Source organism: Hyla sarda, chromosome 8 (assembly GCF_029499605.1).
Source record: "Hyla sarda isolate aHylSar1 chromosome 8, aHylSar1.hap1, whole genome shotgun sequence".
NCBI classification, from domain to species: domain Eukaryota; kingdom Metazoa; phylum Chordata; class Amphibia; order Anura; family Hylidae; genus Hyla; species Hyla sarda.
Window position 1 is genome coordinate 142,219,048 of NC_079196.1, and position 17,141 is coordinate 142,236,188.

The window sequence follows — 17,141 nt, forward strand, 5'->3', positions numbered from 1 at the left end:
GAGTGTAGCAATGCTCTGTAGAGAACCCAGAGACAGTTGTGGCTAAGGAGTAGTGATAGAAGATATCGGAATTTGCCATCTGTAGCTTCATTTTCTTTTTTTCCTCCTCCAGATACTGTCATTCACTTTGTCATCATTTTGAGTAGTTTTATCCTCTGAAGGACTCAGCCCATTTTAGCCTTAAAGGGGTCATCCAGGAATAGAAAAACAGAGCTAATTTCTTTAAAAATTGCTATCCGTCTGTCTCCAGGTTTGGTGTGGTATTGCAACTCAGTTCCATTGAAGTGATTGGAGCCAAATTGGTATTCCAGGAATCTTTTTATTTTTTTATTTGACTAGGCTACAGGGGCTGTAAAGTTAGTGTTGTTCTTAATATAGTGTCTTTACCTGTGTGTGAATTGTTCCATGATTTTCGTCCTAAGTCTCTGGTTTTCCCAGGCTGCAGGGTGTTGAGACATGGCATCACTTGTCAGGTGTACAAAGGGTGGAAAATAGATAATTTTGCAATGGTTAGAAAACACCAGTCTTTTGATTGGAATGCAACTCATTTGTGTTTCAATGGGTGGGGTGGCTGATGTGTGGGAGGGAGGAAAGTGACCTTGCACTTACAAACAAGGAACTATGGGATATGTAGTTTGAGAACAAACTCCAACAGGAAATACCCAGTTCCCTAAAAGATTATGGTAGTCTCACAACATTTAGACCCAAGACACTCACAGATCCTTTCTAAGCATCTCTATTACTGTCTGGAAGGTATGTACTAAAATCACCTTATGGTGGATAACCCTTTTTAAAAAAAAAAAAAAATTTTAACTGTAGTTTTTATTGAAGAATTTTCATACGTACAAGTCAAAACAGAAAAAAAGGGAAACTCAGCTTAAACATCATATGGGCAAAAGCCCGTTAACAAACAAGGTTAAACAAGTAATTGTATATTCAAGTGATAGAATCAGAACGGACTAGTGAAGTGCCCAAACGCTCCACCAGCCACCGGGAGAAGCATATAGAAATTGACTAAAGCAACCATCTGAGCACATTGTGAAAACAAATAAGCATATATACATACGGTAGCGAGCATAGAAAAAGGCCCGAGGGCTACAAACGAGGGAGTGGAGGGTAGGGTAGGGGATCACCGACCAGGGAACACACAGACCAACAAAAAGTGTCAACAATACACACAGGGAGGCAAATAGGAAAACAAGAGAAAGAGAAGGAAAAGAGAGTAAGAGAAAAGAGAGTATCAAGGTGGTTGCCTATTGGAAAAACGATTCCAGGGTTCCCAAACTGAGCGAAACGAAGGGATAGTTATTCATGGAATCCATTAAAGATTCCAGGGAACGAATCTCCTGTATCCGGGATAAGAGGTCAGATACAGAAGGGGGAAGGGTCCTCTTCCAGCATTTAGCAATGAGGGTTTTGGCAGCTAAAACGATATTCATGAAGAGCTTAAATAGTTTCCTAGAAAGCGTAGGGTGAGAAAGCCGAAGAAGATATATAAGAGGGTCGAGAGGGACAGACACTCCCAACACATCAGACAGTAATCCCTGCACCTTATGCCAGTATTCCACTATCAGGGGGCAGGACCAAAAGATATGAGACGCTGTAACCAATCCATCCCCACAACGCCAGCATTGGGGGGGGGGGGGGGGGAGATATCCGGGTTCAACCTATTTAACAGCTCAGGAGTATATCAACCCCAAAGGAGTTTGTATTGGGTTTCCCTATAGGCCGTACAAATAGGTACCTTAGAGGCCCTTTCCCAAATAACCCGCCATTGAGGGAATGTAATGGTGGTATTTAGAGCATCTTCCCAACGACCCATATAACGGTGTGACACCAGGATACCCTCAGGAGGTTGAAGAACCAAAGAGTAAATATCGGAGAGAAGGACCCCGTCTGAGGCCCACCACGGCACAACCTCTCAAATCCAGTAGGCATAGAAATCACAGAGGAGCCAGTGGTAGGGGACAGAAAATGTTGCAGCTGCAAATAATGAAAGCGTTCAGACAAGGGTATATCCCAGCGAGATTGCAATTGCGAGAAGAAAAGTGAGAGAGAGGGTCTACAACGTCCGCCCCCAACAGAAAAGGCCCCAAGAACCCCGTTCCCGTACCATGACTGCAGAGAGGCCAGAGCGAAAATCAGGATGATAAAGAAAAGACCGGAGAGGCGAAGAGGGAGGGAATAGCTTATATTTCACAGAACAATAACCCCAGACATATTTAGAGAAAGTCATCGGGCCCAATAAAGGGGATAGAGAGACAGTGGATGCAGGGGGGGACCAGAGCAGTGTATTGGGGGTGATAAGGGGCTAACCAAAGCTTTTCTAGTTCCATCCATCGACTATAGCCGTGATAGGACGCCCACGCCCGAAGATGGCGCAAATGGGCAGCCCAGTAGTACTTAATCACACCCGGGACCGCAAGACCCCCAAACATCCTGCCCCCATCATGACCGACATAGGAAGTCTATGCCTCTTCCCGTCCCATATGAATTTAAAAATAGCTGTTTGAAACGAGCGAAGCGCGGACAGCTGCACCCCAACTGGCAACGTTTAAAAAAAAAAATAAAATAAATACAGTAGTTTCGTAAGTATAGTCATTTTCACCGCCGCAATACGCCCAAAAAAGGAAATATACTGCGAGCGCTACTTCTCCAAAAGATCACGGAGTTCCCTAAAGAAGGGGAGATAGTTGGTAAAGTGAGGAATAGCGAGAAGTAATATAGACCCCCAGGTACTTGATAGCAGATGGAGACCATTTAAAAGAGTAGTTGGAGCGAAGAAGAGTAGAGAGACAGACAGAGGGAGATTTAGAGGAAGTGCCTCTGACTTAGAAAGGTTGACCTTATAGCCAGAGACCTCACCATAAGCATGAAGGGCCCTATAAAGACTAGGGAGAGAGAGCAAGGGACGAGTAAGAAGCACATCATCAGCAAAAAGGCAGATCTTGAAATCCCTGCTGTGCAAAGGAATGCAAGTGATGTCCGGGTCACCTCAGATCATGGAGGCCAGAGGCTCTATACACAATGTCAAAACCAGAAGGGACAACTGACAGCCCTGACGAGTCCCGTTGAACAAAGGGAAGGTGGGAGAAGGAGAATGAGGGATGCAGTAGGAGAGGAGTAGAGATCCCGCAGTGCAGTCAAAAAATTACCCAAGATACCAGACTTTTGAAGGGTAGCAAATAGAAACGGCCACCCCAGTCAAACACCTTCTCGGCGTCTGTTCAGACCGTCGATTGATCAGGTCAACAAGGTCCACCACCCTCCTGGTGTTATCTCCACCCTGGCGGCAGAGGATAAACCAGACCTGGTCCTTATGGATCTGGAAGGAGAGAAAGGAGCCAAGTCGGACTGCTAACACCTTTTTAGAGAACAATTTTAGATCAGAATTAAGGAGGGCGATAGGCCGATAACAATCGTGAGGATCCTTGCCAGGTTTGGGTATCGGGGTGATGAGAGAATGCAAAAATAAAGGAGTTAAAGAGGGGAACAAGTTTAGGCACTAGGGTAGAAGGGAGAGTCTTATAGTAGAGGTAGGAGAAGCCGTCAGGGCCAGGGGAACGGCCAGTAGGATGGCCGTCCCCAGTGATTGGTGCATTAAGAACTTCCCGTTCGGCCCCCGACATGGCAGGTAAGCCACATCGTGAAAGATAGGAATCAAGGGCCGCAGCTCGGTCCCCCGGGTCAGATGGAAGCTGGGAAGGAAGGGAATAGAGTTTAGTATAGTAATCAACAAAGAGGAGAGAGATATCTGCTGGATGATAGTGGAGAACGCCAGAAGAATCTTTTAGAGCCGAGGGAGATTGAGCAACCGCCCGGTCACTGAGGCGCCTGGCCAACATCGTTTGCGCCTTGTTGCCCTTCTCATAGAAGTGATGCTTGGCAAATAGCAGTTGACGTTCAACTCTATGAAGGGCCAGGTCACCTAGCCGCGCCCGGGCCACCACCAGACTCCGCGAAGTTGGTAGGGAGTGGATAATAAGAGGGCTTCTAGGCGGGCGATCTCTGCCCGGAGTTCCTGGGAGCGAGCCAGAGCATCACGCTTAAGCTTTGAGCCCAAAGCGATACAATGACCACGGACAACGGACTTGTGGGCCTCCCAGAGAATATATTGAGAAGAGACCGAGCCCTCATTATCAGTGAAATAGTCAGTGATACACTTCTGTATCGACTCCCGGGAATGCAGTGATTTAAGAAGGGAGTCATTCAGTCGCCAGTGACAAGTGCGGAGAGAGGATGGGGAGGAGGAGGAGAAGGAAAGAAATATGGGACAGTGATCAGACCAGGAAATGAGGTCGAGAGAAGCAGTGGTAAGCATGCGCACCATGGGGAGGTTGCCGAAAAAAGTCAATGCACGTATGCAGCTTATGGGGATGAGAGTAAAAAGTAAGAGCGCTCCGTAGGGCGATTGATTCGCCACATGTCATACAGTGACAAAGCACGGTTAAGCCGTCGGAAAATAGAGGCCAAGCGCAACTGAGCGCGCGTAGGAGGAGCCAGGGATGGGGGAAAAAAATCAGGTTAATGTCCCCACCCAATAACCATGCTGAGGAAGGAAGTTTATGAAGCCCAGCAAGGACTCTACGTAGGAAGGGGATCTGGGAAGTATTAGGGGCGTAGACATTACACAGTAGAAGCAAGACCCCCCCTCAAAACATCCTCTAAAACCACATAACGTCCCCGGGGATCAAGAAAGGAGGAAGAAACCTGAGGTGGGCAGCACCTAGAGATTAGGATAGCCATGCCAGCAGTCAGTTTACCTGTCGGTGACAGCAGAGTATGTCTGGGGGTAGAGTTGGTGAAGAAACTGAAAGGAGCCGGAATGGTCAAAGTGCGTCTCCTGGAGAAAGGCTGTCGGCACGCTGCCCAACGAATTCCCTTTGTAACAAACTCCTCTTAGAGGGGGGAGTTCAGCCCCTTAACGTTCAGGGAGGCGCACCTAACCATGTCGGGCTAAGAGAAAAGATAGGTGGCATATATAGAGGCATACTCACAAAAGCGACCAACAGGAGCAGCACGCAGCGATAGAGGAGCTTCCGGTAGATCTGGGACACAAGGAGAAGTTACATAGTTAGTACGGTCGAAAAAAGACATATGTCCACCAAGTTCAACCAGGGAATTAAGGGGTAGGGGTGTGGCGCGATATTGGGGAAGGGATGGGATTTTAGATTTCCTCATAAGCATTAATGTTATTTTGTTCCAGGAATGTATCCAGAATTAGTTTAGTCGCACGTCTCTGCACCCTTTCCAGCTCCACAGTGTCCCTTTTATGTACAGGCGACCAAAACTGAACAGCATATTCCAGGTGAGGCCGTACCAATGCTTTATAAAGGGGGAGTATTATGTCCCTGTCCCTTGAGTCCATGCCTCTTTTTATAAATGACAATATCCTGCTGGCTTTGGAAGCAGCAGCCTGACATTGCATGCTATTCTGTAGTCTGTGATCTACAAGTACACCCAGATCCTTCTCTACCAGTGACTCTGCCAGTTTAATCCCCCCTAAGACATACAACGCATGCAGGTTATTAGTACCCAGATGCATAACTTTACATTTATCCACATTGGACCTCATTTGCCAAGTGGATGCCCAGACACTTAGTCTATCCAAGTCATCTTGTAACCTATACACATCCTCTATAGACTGTACTGTGCTACAAAGCTTGGTGTCATCTGCAAAGATAGAAACAGAGCTGTTAATACCATCCTCTATATCATTGATAAATAAATTAAACAACAGCGGTCCCAGTACTGAACCTTGGGGTACACCACTAATTACCGGGGACCAATCAGAGTACGAATCATTGTCCACCACTCTCTGGGTACGATCCATGAGCCAGTGTTAAATTCAGTTAAAAACTAAAATTTCCAAACCCAAAGACCTTAACTTACCTGTCAGACGTCTATGAGGGACAGTATCAAATGCTTTAGCAAAATCCAGAAACACTATATCCACAGCTATTCCTCTGTCAAGGCTTCTACTCACCTCTTCATAAAAGCAAATTAGATTGGTTTGACAACTTCTATCCTTAGTAAACCCATGCTGGCTATCACTTATAATACAATTATCCCCTATGTATTCCTGTATGTAATCCCTTATAAGTCCTTCAAACAATTTACCCACAATGCACGTTAAACTTACCGGTCTATAGTTTCCTGGGGAAGACCTAGAGCCCTTTTTTGAAGATTGGCACCACATTCGCCTTGCGCCAGTCCCTTGGCACAATACCAGTCTCCAGTGAATCTCTATCATGAACACAGATATTACTGAACTTAGTTCTCTAAGAACTCTTGGGTGCAATCCATCTGGCCCTGGAGATTTGCTTACATTTATATTACTTAACTTACCTTGTACCATCTCTACATTAAGCCAGTTCAGTACATTACATGATGTGTTACCAGCACTGACCTGGCCAATGTCAGCTCCTTTTTCTATAGTGTATACAGAACTAAAGAACCCATTCAGTAGCTCCGCCTTCTCTTGATCGCCCGTGACAACCTCCCCATTATCATTATTAAGGGGTCCTACATGCTCTGTCCTTGTTTTTTTTGCATTTATATATCTAAAAAAATATTTAGGATTAGGTTTGCTTTCTTTGGCCACCTGTCTCTCGTTTAGAATTTTTGCTGTTTTTTATTACATTTTTACAGATTTTATTAAGCTCTTTGTACTGTTTAAATGTTATAGCTGACCCATCAGATTTAAATTTTTTGAAGGCTATGTTTTTTGTTGTTTATTGCTCTTTTAACATCATTTGTCAGCCATGTAGGATTTAGTTTTAATCGTTTATATTTGTTCCCCTTTGGTATATGTTTAGCTGTATAGTTATTTAGAGTTGATTTAAAGATGTCCCATTTACCTTCTGTATCAGTATTTGGGAACACCTCCCCCAGTCTATGTCCTGTAGTGCAGCCCTCAGCCCAGGGAAGTTTGCCTTTTTAAAGTTATAGGTTTTTGCCTTCCCCGCCTGTCTTTGTTTTCTACATTTTAAGTCAAAAGTAACTATATTGTGGTCGCTATTACCAAGGTTTTCCCGCACAGTTACATTACCAACCAGCTCTGCGTTGTTTGAAATGATCAGATCCAACAAGGCATCACTTCTTGTTGGGTCCTCCACAAACTGGCCCATAAAATTATCCTGCAATAAATTTAGGAATTGTCGCCCCTTTGTAGTTTTAGCCAACCCCGGACCCCAATCTATATCTGGATAGTTAAAATCTCCCATTATTACCACTGTAGCAAGGAAGAGCAACCTAAATTGGAAAAAAATACAAAAGAGGAAGGGAGACAAGAAGAAAAAAGAGGGTACACAGACAACAAACCAACAAGACACCAGGAAACAAATAAGAGACAACAATTAACAACATAATGAACCATTGACCAGTACGTCAATGCGGAGGCCAAGACTACTAGAGTGGACCATGGACCAAGGCATGGACAGTCCATTGCTACGGCCTCGAGAGGGTACATGGAAGAACGCCACCAAAGGTCAACCACCAGGAGAGCGAGCGCCCTACTCCAAGGCCATAGCAAATGAACACCAGATAACAAAAACCCTTGGTGACCAAAAAATGCAAAAGTGGGAAGCCTATCAGGCTGAATTTGTGGGAGGGGCTTTGGCTATTTAACATCCATCGGCCCCTCCCTCTGGGCGTATGCTGGGTTGGCGAAATTGCGAGGGTTCTTTCGTTGCGTACGCTGGGTCAGGTGTGTGGTGGTGCAGGTAAGTGCCGGGTGACCGGCAGGTTTCATTTACTGGGGCCCTGGTCTGTTGCAATTGCTCCCCTTGTGCCCGGGCTGGCCGCAGTGAACACGGCCTCTGGATCCAGCGGCAGCTGGCGGCATGGCAGGCGCGGGGAGACGCGACCCACGTGGGTCTCCCTGTGCCAGCGTCTCACGTGTAACGCGGGGCTCTGAACGGGCGGAGTCACAGCATGCCAGTGAGCCGGCGGCATAGCTCCACGGATGGTCAGCAGGTGGCGCTGAAAAAAAAAAAAATGTGTGTGAGGAAATGTGTTAGGCTTATAGAGTGTATTGGTACCATGCAGTAATGAGGGGCTGGCTTATGGTGCCCCGGTGTCAGGCCACAGTTTCCTGACACATGCACTGTCGCAGACAAGGGGCAGCTTGTAAGTTAATAATCCTATAATCCATATTACTGTGGCTTCGGTTTGGGGGGGGGGTGGTCATGCATATTGGGGTACCGGGTCGGAGGCTTGGGGTAGTCAAGTAATTAGTGGGGTTGGGGTAGTTTCAGGCATGGGGGGGGGGGGGGGCTAGGCGGTGCCAGCACATATGTGTCAGAGGTGGTAGGTGGCGCGTAACCCATATGGTTAGAACACTGTTAGTTTCTCTTGCAGATTGGGTGGTCTGTATCCAGTTAGGTGGTCATTACGTTCCTGGTCATTGCAAACTTGGCTACGGTCAGTACCAACCGTACGGCGGTTGTTCATGTTATTTATTCACGTTTCACGGTGGTCATCACTTTCGCTAGCAGACGCTAGTTCACGTCATTTCAGTTCAAATACTTAATACTCCTGTTACATTAGTTAATGTTACGCACTGCTGCTGTTACACATAGGCCCTGAATCACTGTATATCTGACTCGACATGTCAGATAGGGTTCAAGGCATCATTCCTACTGTCACGCATACAGAGCATTTTGTTTACACGGGTAGTGGTCACTGCGATCTTGACTCTTCTTCAAGGGTGACCACTTGCCTGCGGTGGTTGCTGACATGTCTTCAGAGCCATCGCTAGTTAGTTAGAAACGGTGCACACTGTAATCTTGACTCGCAGTCAGGAGGTGTTCACGGTTTAGTTATTCATGACTATATGCGTCATGCACACGTTCTCGGTCAGACTCAGGGTCAGGCCTCGTTTCAAACTATTCAGGTGGTACTCTGGGTCGCACTGTCACTACGGTCAGCACTCTTGGGTTCGGCCACATTGCACAGGCAGTCACCTGCAGCTGTAAGCTAACATTAAGTATGTATTTGGTTGTCCGTAGGGTTACAGTCTATTTGCTGTTCGTTTCTGGCGTCTTGCTGTTGTGTTACAGTGGTGGTAAGGTCAGTCAGTACTCAGCAAGGTGGGTACACGTTTCTCTTATCAGGTCACTCATGATTACCGTTTTTCCCCGGCACCCGTTACGGCCCGGACAGGTCATGTCTCACGTGTCAGACATAGAGGACCCGATGTCCATCCCTGATACACCAGCTAGAAGCTCCGTGCGAGGGACGCCCTCCTCTGCAGCTTACAGGGCTTGGACGATCCCCAAGTTGATGGAGGAGTTGCGCAAGAGGGCAATTCCATTTCCAGCAACCGCCCGCAAAGCAGAGTTATACAAACTCCTCATGGCGGATCAGGGGGCTGGCGACAGTCAGGAGGGGACCTCGGGCCAGTCCACCCTCTCTGAACTGCATGCAATGATGACTTCCATGTTGGGCAGGCTGGATTCTCTGGAGAGAAGGGGCATTCAGGGCCCCCCAGCTCCAGCAGCATTGCAGGTGCCAACGCCTACACAGATGTCTGCCCCTGTTCCGGTAGGCAACCCAGGTAGGCGCTCTGGGCCACCAAGGGTGTCACCAGTCCATTTTGTCCCAGCGGCCCTGAGAAAGGACATACTGGAAGGGAAGGACATCAATTTGGCATCCCTGTTGCTATCTGCCTTCGACGTTGAGGACACTAGAACGGTAGCGTGCGCTGACTTATCTGTTGTCCTTAAGAGTAAGGACACCAGGCTGAAACGGAAGCTAAATATCCACGAGTTTGTGATTGCCTTCAGCAAATACAGGGAGGTGATATGCTCAGCCAGACCGGAGCGCAGAGAGGGGCTCGACCTGTATTTGCGGAGGGTTACTGAATACGCATACAAATACGGTGGTACCCATTTCTATGATTATCATAGAAGTTTCTCAGCCATGGCAGCGGCGGCCTTCAGCCAAGATGGGTACCTCACGGACTGGAGCATCGAAGATTCACAAATGTTCTGCAGCCACTTCGCAAATCTCAAATTCCCCGCATGTGCTGCCTGTCAATCAATCACGCATACTACGGCGTGGTGTGTAGGGCTGGCTCAACAGGGCGAGCAGGGCGCCGCCAGACCTTCCACGGACAGTTTAAGCAGGTCCGCACCTTCCGTGGATAAGTTGGGCCGTCCAGTACACTATCTCGGAGGCTCACAAATTTGTAACAATTATAACATGTCTTCGTGCAACTTCAGCAATTGCAGGTTATTACACATCTGCTTCTACTGCTTCAGGGCACATCCGGGCTCTGCATGTAGGCAGAAAGGGCCAGCATGACTAGGCGGGGTACGTACCCCAGTCCTGGCCGCTCTGCTCGCGGATCACCTGGACCCAGATTGGGTCCAATGGTTGATCAATAGTTTTGACAGAGGCTTCCACGCCGGCATGGTCACAGTGCCGCAGGCCACATTTGAATGTGACAATCTGCTGTCTGCCGTAAACGATCCCGCTATTGTCACTGAATTAATAAATGCTGAGCTAATGAAAGGTTATATGATTGGCCCCTTGTTAGTTTCTCCATTCATGTCTTGGAGGGTCAGTCCGGTAGGGGTGGTAACAGGCAAGTTCAATGGGAAAAAGAGACTGATATTTGACTTGTCGGCTCCTCATGGGTCACTTGTCCCCAGTATCAACTCTCTCATTCCATCCGAGGAGTTTAGTATGCACTATTCTTCCATAGACCAGGCTATTCAGGTCATCTTGGCGCTCGGCCCAGGGACTTGGATGGCGAAGGCGGATATCACAGATGCCTTCAAGTTGCTGCCTTTGCACAGGGACCAGTGGCAATGGTTTGGGCCCAAATGGCAGGGTGCATATTATTTTGCTTCCAAGTTGACTTTCGGATGCAAGAGCAGCCCGTGGCTGTTTGACCAACTGGCCCAGGCATTGCACTGGCTGCTGGTTAATGTCTCTGGATGCAGCCAGGTCATCCATTATTTGGATGACTTTCTTCTGCTCAGTCGCCCGAGGGAAGAGCCGGACCAGTTGGTCAGATTGCTGAAACTGTTCACTGATGTTGGGGTGCCAGTGTCTCCCAAGAAAACGGTCGGTCCAACTAAGTGTCTCACCTTTCTGGGAGTAATCCTAGATTCAGTCGCAATGCAAGTCAGCTTGCCCACTGACAAACTCAACCGTATCAGAGACACTATCCACAAGTACACGGTCTCCCAGGTCACGACCAAGGGCGAGTTGCAGAGCTTGCTGGGAACGCTGGCATTTGCTATGCGAGCAATTCCGCAGGGCAGAGCGTTCGTATCCAGAATATTGTCTTTGCTGCATGGTGTCCCTCAACAACACAGTAGGGTTTGGTTAGATTTCCAAGCCCTGGCTGACCTGAACATGTGGGATAGGTACATGGCACAATGGAATGGGACGGCTATGTTTGTCCCACCAGCCTCCGAGTTGTCCCCCAAGATCTGCACTGATGCGTCATCTTCCACCGGTTATGGTGCAGTGTGGGGTCAGGGCAGACGGTGGAGTTTCAGTGTGACAATCAGGCGACAGTTGCCATAGTCAACAAGGGCAGTTCCAGGCATGCTACTGTCATGTCTTTCATGCGCAGGTTAGTCTGGGTGTCCTTACAACACAACTTCAATTTTGTAGCCAGACACATACCGGGGGTAGACAACACGGCCGCAGATGCTCTGTCCAGGGCTAATTTCCATCTCTTTTCACAGGTGGCTCCACAAGCAGACGCAGTAGGAACACAACCCCCTTGCCTGGCACAATTAATCTTGGACTGAATTACTACACACAGGTGGCCCGGGAGTTAATGTCGGACGCCTTAGCCCCCAATACCAGAAAGGCCTATCATGCAGCACACGACACCTTTAGGTCATATCTGTCTCAACATAGCATCCCCTTTTCTTACGACACCACCATCATTCTATCTTTCATCGGTTTCTGCCACTCTTCTCTGCACCTGTCTCATAGCACTATTAAATCTTACCGTTCGGGCATTCAGCATTTCATTTCTTTATCCCACCCAGACAGGCTGTCTATCCTATCATCTCAGGCTGTCAAGGCTGCGCTCAGAGGGATGGTGGCTCGTAGCTTGACAGCGCCACCTCTCAGGAAACCGATCAGCGGCGAGCTGTTCCGAGCCATGTCTGACGCATTAGCCAATAACCCGTTTGGCTTCGAGCGCAGTCTGATAATCAAATCTGCCATTTATCTAGCCTTCTATGGCTTCCTCCGGCCGGGTGAATTTTCATGTCAGGCGGGGAGCGACACATCCACAGAAGGCTCATTTAAGGTGGCAGGGTTCTTGGTTCGAAGTTTCACTGTCCGTCACAAAAACTTGCAGGTGGGGGGCGGTGGTTAAGTATTTTCCTTCAGGTAACAACTGGTGCCCGGTGGCGGTGTTGGCACAACTGGTTGAGTTCCTCCATGATAAGCCTCCGGAGTCGCCACTGTTGCCTTTCGGTGGGGGTGCTCTTACCACATCTCTTTTCACATTGCATGTCCGCACGCTGCTTGGCAATTTAGGACACAACCCCAGAGAGTTCTCAGGTCACTCATTCCGCATAGGAGCAGCATCGGCGGCCTCCAGACACAAGGTGCCTGTACATGTCATCCAGAAGTTGGGGAGGTGGCGTTCTGATGCATATACCACTTATGTCCCAGATCCCTCAAGGGAAATGGCAGAGGCATTTCAATTTTTGGCATTATATATAAATGATACTTAATTTACCCTAACTGGTGGTGTATTTTTGCCCTCTATAGGCGGACCCTCGACGCGGTTTTCAGGCACACCTCAACCGCTGTTCTATGTTATAAGTAGAGTTTTGTGTTAGGTCTTGGTAAATCTAGTTTCTTGCAGGTGGCCTTGGCAGGAGGTAACAGGTAAGCCCATGCACGGTTCAAAGTCCTGACCACAAATACTGTATAAACAGGGAACAATTAGCAACAGTGTGGAACTGCACAGAGGGGAGGCTAAAAACCCAAGAAAGAAGGAAAAAAAAAAAGTCCAGAACCGAGATGTACTCAAAAAAGACATAGGGGCCCAGTGTGCATCTAAGGGGGGAGGTTGAGGGGGGACCCACCAACCTCCAGGGGGGGACCTCCTCTGGGAGCCAGCCCTGTGGGACCTGATGGGCTGCCACACGGAGGGCAGTGGGGGGGGGGGGGGGGGGGGGTAGGAGGAGGAGATATCAGATCCCAGTCCATCATCTGAGGAGTAGGCAGTTCCATAGTAGAGCAGAAGATCTGGAGATCCGAATAGGAGCTGAGGACAGCGGAGTGGCCATCTCTGCGGGCGTGCAGCCCAAACGGGAAGGTCCATCTATACGGCACGTGGTGGGAACGAAGGACTTCCAGGAGAGGTTGCAGCAGGCGCCTCTTTCTGAGATTTAGCCAGGAGAGGTCTTGGTAGAGTTGAATAGAGGCTCCATCAAAGTCAAAATTTCGCAGGGATCTGGCTTTAGCCATGATGGCCTCCTTCACTTGAAAGTCGTGCAGACAGCAGATAACATCCCTTGGGGCACCAGTAGCGGATTTGGGCCCGAGTGCCCTATGGTATCTGTCTAGCTTGATCTTGTGCATTGCGGGCTCACCAAGGAGAAGGTTAAACATAGCCTCCAAGGTAACAAACAGGTCCTTCTCACGGGTAGCCTCCGGAAGACCCCTCACCCTGATGTTATTACGCCTCCCCCTATTGTCCAAGTCCTCAACATGAGCATGGAGATCCCCTAAGAAGTCCTTCTGAGAGGCAATAGTAGAGTGCAGCTGAGAAATGTAGCCCCTAGTGTGGTCATAGACATCCTCCAGGCCATCCACCCGGTCAGAAACACGCTGGAGATCTTGGCGAATCACAGAGATTTCCGCCCAGCAGGCCTCCCAAACCTCTGCCATCAGAGAGCGAAAATCTTCCTTGGTAAGAATTTAATCTAAAAGGAAAGCAGAAGGCGCTCTATCCCACGCCGCTTACCAGAGTTGGTTGTGTGCACACACACAACAATGGGAAGCGCCTGTAAATGCTTGTGTCCTCATCCGCAGCCCTCCTAAGAGGCAGTAGATAAGCAATTTGACCGTGTGGTAGGAGATGTCGGCGCTGGATGGAGGAACCAGGAGGAGTGCAGCATAAAATCAAGTTGGGTGTATTAGATGCAACACGTTTCGCTGCACATGCGCAGCTTCATCAGGCATAGCAAGGTTGGGTTCACAGGAGGGATAAATACCTCCCAGTGTTAACCCTTTATGCTACATAAAATTATACATATCAAAAAGGTATAACAATCGGTATATAGAAACACCACATGAGATACATATCACTGTTCGTATCATATGTTTAAACAACAATTAAAACATTATAACATTAGTATCATAAATAGAATGTCACAAATCATTGTATATGTATATAGAAACAGTTTGTAAGGGGTTAATATCCTCCAAGTACACCAGCCGGAGACCTCGTCAATCAATTTCAGGAACCTGGATCTCAAGGCGAGTAAGAATTTGGGATAGAAGCTGGCTCAGGTCAGGGAAGGCAGAGGCAGGTAGTGACACTCCCGAACAGGGCAAGTCCGAGTCAGGAGCAGCATCCCAAGGGGCGGAGGCAGGTGTCAATCCAGTGACCGCCTCCGCCTGAGGAGGTGGGTGATGAGTCCCCGGGGGGGGGGGGGGGGGGGGGGGCAGCCGGCGGGCTCCGGTGGAGGACATATCGGACTTCCGGCGCCGCTGCGGCTTGGGAGAGGAGGGTAGGGCGTAGTCAGCAGCAAGAGGGTCCAAAGGAGCAGGAGGGGTAGGCACCAAGGTGACAGCTGGGGCCTAACCTGAGAGGGCTGCCCCACTAGACGCAGCTCAGAGTCTGGAGCTGTAGATATAGAGGAGGGGGAGGGTGAGCAATGTGGAGCAGCTGGAGATTGCCTGTTCTTCACTAGTGAGGCCCAGGACTGAGCCTCAGGGGACACACACGGAGAGGAGAGTGAGTCAGGATGGGACACCAGAGCAGCCCTAGGGAGCGCAGCAGGAGCCAATGGTAAGCCCCTTGTGTCACTCACCACACGCTCCTGCAGCACAGGGGCCAGAGGAGAGACCGCAGCAGGAGTAACAGCAGCAGTGAGGAGCTCCGGTTGTAGCGCGGCAGCGCAGCTCTCAGGCAGCTGGGCTGGGGCTCCCGAGGTGGACGGAGCAGCTGGAGCCGGACGTGAGAGGAGGGGGGGATCCCTCCGCAGACTCCGTTAGTGAGCAGCAGCTGGCAGGTGAGTCCTCAGAGTATTGTGGGGGATAGCTGAACGATTGGGACCGCAGGCCCAGCGCGGGTCCCCTAATGGCAGTCACGGAGTAGGGCGCAGAGGTGAGGGGCTGCCGGAGGTAACGCTGGATGCCTCCGGCAGATGAGAAACTTAGCCGGGTAGGTGCAGAGGAGTGCCCAGACTTGCGGGACTTCTTCCCGATCAGCAGGCAGGGTCACCAGGGGCTGTTAGAAGCAGAAACGCGGCCGCAGGAGCGTTCCCCTCACGCGGCCATCTTAGTCGGCGCCAAGCCACGCCCCATCGGAAAACCCCTTTTTAGTACCAAAGGACGAGGGCATACCTCTACGCCCTGCGCCCTTCAGTGGTTAATGTGGAAATTTAAAAATGTATTTGTAATTTTGCCTTACAATGCTGTGTACCTTGTCTGTTCACTGCTTTTTATTTTGTTCTTTTGTAGGGTGGTACTATCATTGGCAGTGCTCGGTGCAAAGCTTTTAGGACACATGAAGGACGTTTGACTGCAGCCTATAATCTTGTTCAGCATGGTATAACAAATTTATGTGTCATTGGTGGTGATGGAAGTTTGACTGGAGCAAATATATTTCGGAAGGAGTGGGGAGGTTTGCTTGAAGAGTTGGTTAAAGAAGGTGAGTACATGTGCTATAATGTGTTTGTAAACTATAGTAGGTAGTGTACCTAGTGTTGAAGTGAGTAGGAGACTACTCTTGCCTAACTAGTTTATTTAAAGAGGCACCCTGGGGAAAAGTTATTTTTAATTCCTTCTTTGCATCAACATGGCCCCCTTGTTCCCCTTCTTACCTGCCAGCTCCGCTGCTGTTACAATGCAGTCCTTGTTGCTGTAGAGTTGACTAGCCAATTCATAACGCACTTGCTGTGTGGACCAGACGTCACCTACACAATGCGAGTCTCATAGTTTATATTTTGAGTGTGCTGTATAAAATAAAGAATAATTATTAAGAAAGTAACAGCAATGCTTTTGCTTCTTCTACTCAGTTGAGAGCAGGATAGTGTGTGTGTGTGTGTGTATATATGTATATATATATATATATATATATATATATCTTTTTTTTTTTTGCTAATGCCATACATTGTTGTTGGTGTCACACATTGTAATTTTAAGATATTCTTTTAAAACAGAAAAAATAACTGAAGATGTTGCTGCAAAATATTGTCATTTAAATATTGTTGGGCTGGTGGGCTCCATTGACAATGATTTCTGTGGTACCGATATGACAATTGGTACGGATTCGGCTCTGCACAGGATTATGGAGGTTATTGATGCAATCACTACTACTGCACAGAGGTAAATGCATAGTTTTACTTGTGATTCTTTCTTCTGGCATGTTTACCAGTGCATTCTAAATGGAAACTGCCTTACTTGATGTGTGTAATGTATGTTTGTTTTAGAAGACTTGTTTAGACTGTTAAAGAAAATTTCCAAGTTGGCACTACGTATAATTTCTTGTCTGAATTAAGCTTTGCAGTTGTGGTGTTAAACAGATCTAGTAGTGCCCCACAATATAAAGATTACAATACTTATATACAAGAAAACAAGGTCCAGTCTACGATCCTGTAGTAACATCTGTCTTTAATTTCTTGTGATCTGACACTTATTCCCTATACTGTGGATTGGGGATAAGTTATATTAAAGGGGTATTCCAGGAAAAAAAAAAATTATTATATTAACCGGCTTCAGAAAGTTAAACAGATTTGTAAATTACTTCTACTAAAAAAATCTTAATCCTTTCAATAATTATGAGCTGCTGAAGTTGAGTTGTTCTTTTCTGTCTGGCAACAGTGCTCTTTGCTGACATCTCTGCTTGTCTCAGGAACTGCACAGAGTAGAAGAGGTTTGCTATGGGGATTTCCTTCTAAACTGGGCGGTTTCCCAGA

The 17,141-nt window shown here is 48.1% G+C and overlaps 1 protein-coding gene across 2 annotated transcripts in view; it reads left to right on the forward strand.

Annotated features, from left to right (window-relative positions):
• The window catches only part of PFKL (phosphofructokinase, liver type), a 254,617-nt gene that overhangs the window by 20,865 nt on the left and 216,611 nt on the right, over positions 1-17,141 (forward strand). For both annotated transcript variants that reach the window (XM_056533478.1, XM_056533479.1), the window contains exons 4-5: positions 15,685-15,874; positions 16,386-16,551. In XM_056533478.1, coding sequence (XP_056389453.1) covers positions 15,685-15,874; positions 16,386-16,551 — 356 coding nt within the window. The remainder of the gene's footprint in view (positions 1-15,684; positions 15,875-16,385; positions 16,552-17,141) is intronic.